Genomic DNA, 3,507 nt, shown 5'->3' on the forward strand with positions numbered 1-3,507 from the left:
CCAAAAATGACCCAGTCCAACCAAGCCCTGCCCAAAGTGACCTAACCTAGATTGATATTGGCTATTCATTCTTTAAGATTTCCGTGCCTGCGAAAGTCACACTCAAAGTTTCGCCTGTTCTGTTTATAAGTGGTTGTGTGTGTGTGTGTGTGTGTGTGTGTGTGTGTGTGTGTGTGTAGAGATGCTGGAGAGGGTCGCCTTCACGTGGTGGCACTGATATGACGGGGTGGGGTTGGTGCCTTATTATACAAAAGTCCCTCAACTCCCTCCCTATCCCCCGAAAGGACGATGGTGGGCTGCAGGAGGGAGGGAGAGGGATGCAACTTCAGCCTGCAGTCCTGTACTACTACTATTTGTACTACAACTACATCTACTACTACTAATTTTCACTTACTTCTGATCTACATATCAAATTTTATATATTAATTTTTCGTTCGATTAATCACAATCTGATTTTGGGAAGGATTTAGTCACTAGTCTCTTACTATCATTTTCTTTGGTGCCTCCGTTTTCTTCTTTGGCCCCGCTCTTTTTGTTTACACTCGTTTTTCCTTCGCAAATCACCACCTGGGTCAATTTCCCGCTGTTCTTTGTTCTAGATGAAAAGGCCTGTTCTAGTTCTTGCAGCGAGGCCCCTTTAGTTTCAGGCACCCAGCGCAAAACGATCAAAAACAAGAAGAGATTGCACATACTGAAACTTAGCAAGGTCACCCCTAACCCGACGCTGCGTATCATCCACAGGAAGGCGAAATTGATGCCAAATATGGTCAGTGTGCCAGTGAATATGAGAATTGCAGACCCAAGAGACCGAATAGGGCTAGGCAGCAATTCCCCCACGTACACCCACGGGATAGGACCAAGACCAAGACCATAACAGCCTACGTAGACCATCAGACAGACCAGGAGGAGCCAAGATGCGGCAGTCAGCTCGAGGTACAGAAACAGACCAACTAGACAAAGTGCTAGGCCTCCTAGTAAGGCCGCTCCTAGCAGTAACGGCCGCCTACCAACGCGATCTAGCACTGCAGCCGAAACACAGACGCAGAATAGTCGAACCACGCCTAAAATAACGGTACAAGTGAAGGGATCCAAGTTCACCCCGGCTCTCAAGAAGATGTAAACGGCATACTGAAAAATGGGTGCCCGTCCCCCAAGATCACGGAACACGAAGATGGCGAGAAGCAACAGCAGTGGCCGAAAATTCCGTCCCTTCTTCAGCTCCACGAACTAGAATGGAAAAGAGTATAACAGAAAATATAAGAGAGAGAGTAGGGTATAACAAAATATATATCATCATCATCATCATCATCCGGACCTCCTTTCCCACCCTAGGGCAGGGTGAGGAGTAGCAATGTCCAGACCGCCCAAATTTGCCCAATCCAATGGGCCACGCTTCTATTCACTCATCATTCAAGCCCCCGGAATCCTGGCTCTATCAGATACGCCAAAAACATTCACCACGTTCTGTAGCTTCACATAAACGTATCCGATAGAGTCAATCCGGACGCTGCCACGTTAAAAAGGGGTGCCAAATCCCTGATCATGCACTTCTCACAACATTCATCCAGCCAGCTCGATCTCTTGTCAGTCCCCTAGCCTCACCGACTTCCATACCTCTCTTCCTCACACACTCATCCGCCATATCCCTCCACCTTCTCCTTGGCCTACCTTGCCTCCTCCCTCCTTCAAATTCGCTCAGATATACCTTTTTCACCACTCTATTGTTATCCATTCTCTCCACATGACCAAACCATCTCAGTACACTCGCTTCGATTCTGGTGTCCACAGACTTCCTCACTCCACGTCTTTCACGAATCACATTATTTCGTATCCTATCCACCCTCTGTACTCCACATACATTCCTCAGCAGTCCCATCTCCACTGCTCTCACTCTTGACTTTTCATTTTCATGCCACACCATAGTCTCACATCTATATGTTAAAGTTGGCACTAACACTCCTTCATGTAAGCCTCGTGCAGCTGCAACACTCAAGCCTCTGTTTCTTATCAAGGCCTTCATTGCACCCGCTACTTTCCTTCCTTGTGTCACTCTACTTTCCACTTCTTTTGCACATTTTCCTCTCTTTTCTATCACTGTACCCAGGTATTTGAACTCTCTCACCAATTCCAGTCTCTCTCCATTCACTGTAACATCACACTGGGAGTCACCTTCTCTCTCAATAACCATCACTCTACTCTTTTCTATATTTACTCTCAAGGCACGACGCTCACAGACATCAGCAAAACTCTGCACTAGCCTACCAAGTTCTTGTCCGGTATTTGCAAGCAGTACTGCATCATCAGTATACAACAAAGTTGAGATATTCCATCCATCACCATTCATTACCAACGCCATCCCTCTCTCCATTACACGTGTTTTTACTTCTCTCATCACCCCATCCATATATATATATATTGCATAACCATGGGGACATCACAGACCTTGTCGCACGCCCACACCGATCGTGAACCATTCACTTAGATGCCCATTAACCCTTACACATGCTTCACTACCATCATAAAAACTCCTCACGGCACCCAGCAGCTTACCATCTACACCGTACATGCACAAAACTTTCCACAATCCTTCTCTGTCCACTTGTATGCTTTTTCCAGATCCATGAATGCCATAAACACCTTGTGGTCCTTCTCACAAGCCTTATCTGCTATCTGTCTCACAGCAAATACTTGATCCACACATCCTCTGCCACTCCTAAAGCCACCCTGTTCATCACTCACTAGGACTTCTGATATCTCTCTTACTTTCTCAGTAATAATTCTTCCATATAACTTCCCTACCACACTCAGTAAGCTTATGCCACGATAATTCTTGCACTCACTTCGCTCAACTTTATTTTTGTACAGGGGTACAATCACAGCCTTTTTCCACTCTGCAGGCACAGTTTCACTCATCCATGCCTTCTTACATATCTCCAACAAGCACTTCATTCCACTCTCTCCACTACACTTAATCATCTCTGCATACACATCATCAACCCCAGCTGCTTTCCCATTTTTCAGCCGCTTCACAGCACTCTTCACCTGTGCGAGTGTCACGTCTCCTGGCACTGCATTCCTTCTCTGCACACCCCCAAAACCAATCATGTTGACAGCCGCTCTGCTCCCTCTATTCCCATTCATCAGGCTTTCAAAATATTCTCCGCTACACTTAAGCATCTTGAACTTTTAAAAAATCACCTGTTTTTTGAAGGATGTTTGCGTGGCCGTGGGTGCGTTTGTCAGAGCGCCTGTGTCTATATCCCAAAATAAATCGCTTAGGAAGAGGTGTTAGGGACAAGAATACAACTTGAACTCTTAAAATTCACCTGTTTTCTGACGGATGATTGCGTGGCCGTGGGTGCGTAAAAACAAATCGCTAAGGAAGAGGTGTTAGGGACAAGAACTTTTAAAAAATACTTTTTTTTTTTTTTTTTTTTATGGCCGGGGGTGAGTTGTTAGGGCGGTTATTTCTCTGTCCATAAATAAATCGCTAAGGAAGAGGTGTTA

General features: G+C 45.7%; 1 protein-coding gene across 1 annotated transcript in view; it reads right to left on the reverse strand.

The window, feature by feature from the left end:
- Window positions 1-438: 438 nt before the first annotated feature.
- LOC145399343 (facilitated trehalose transporter Tret1-like) overlaps window positions 439-3,507 on the reverse strand; it is a 7,562-nt gene continuing 4,493 nt past the window's right edge. Inside the window, exon 4 of the mRNA XM_080271998.1 lies at window positions 439-1,227. Within this exon, the coding sequence (XP_080128124.1) occupies window positions 439-1,227 (789 nt within the window). The remainder of the gene's footprint in view (window positions 1,228-3,507) is intronic.

This window comes from Coenobita brevimanus, chromosome 48 (assembly GCF_032717465.1).
Source record: "Coenobita brevimanus isolate Jiangsu-jjx chromosome 48, ASM3271746v2, whole genome shotgun sequence".
Classification (NCBI taxonomy): Eukaryota; Metazoa; Arthropoda; class Malacostraca; order Decapoda; family Coenobitidae; genus Coenobita; species Coenobita brevimanus.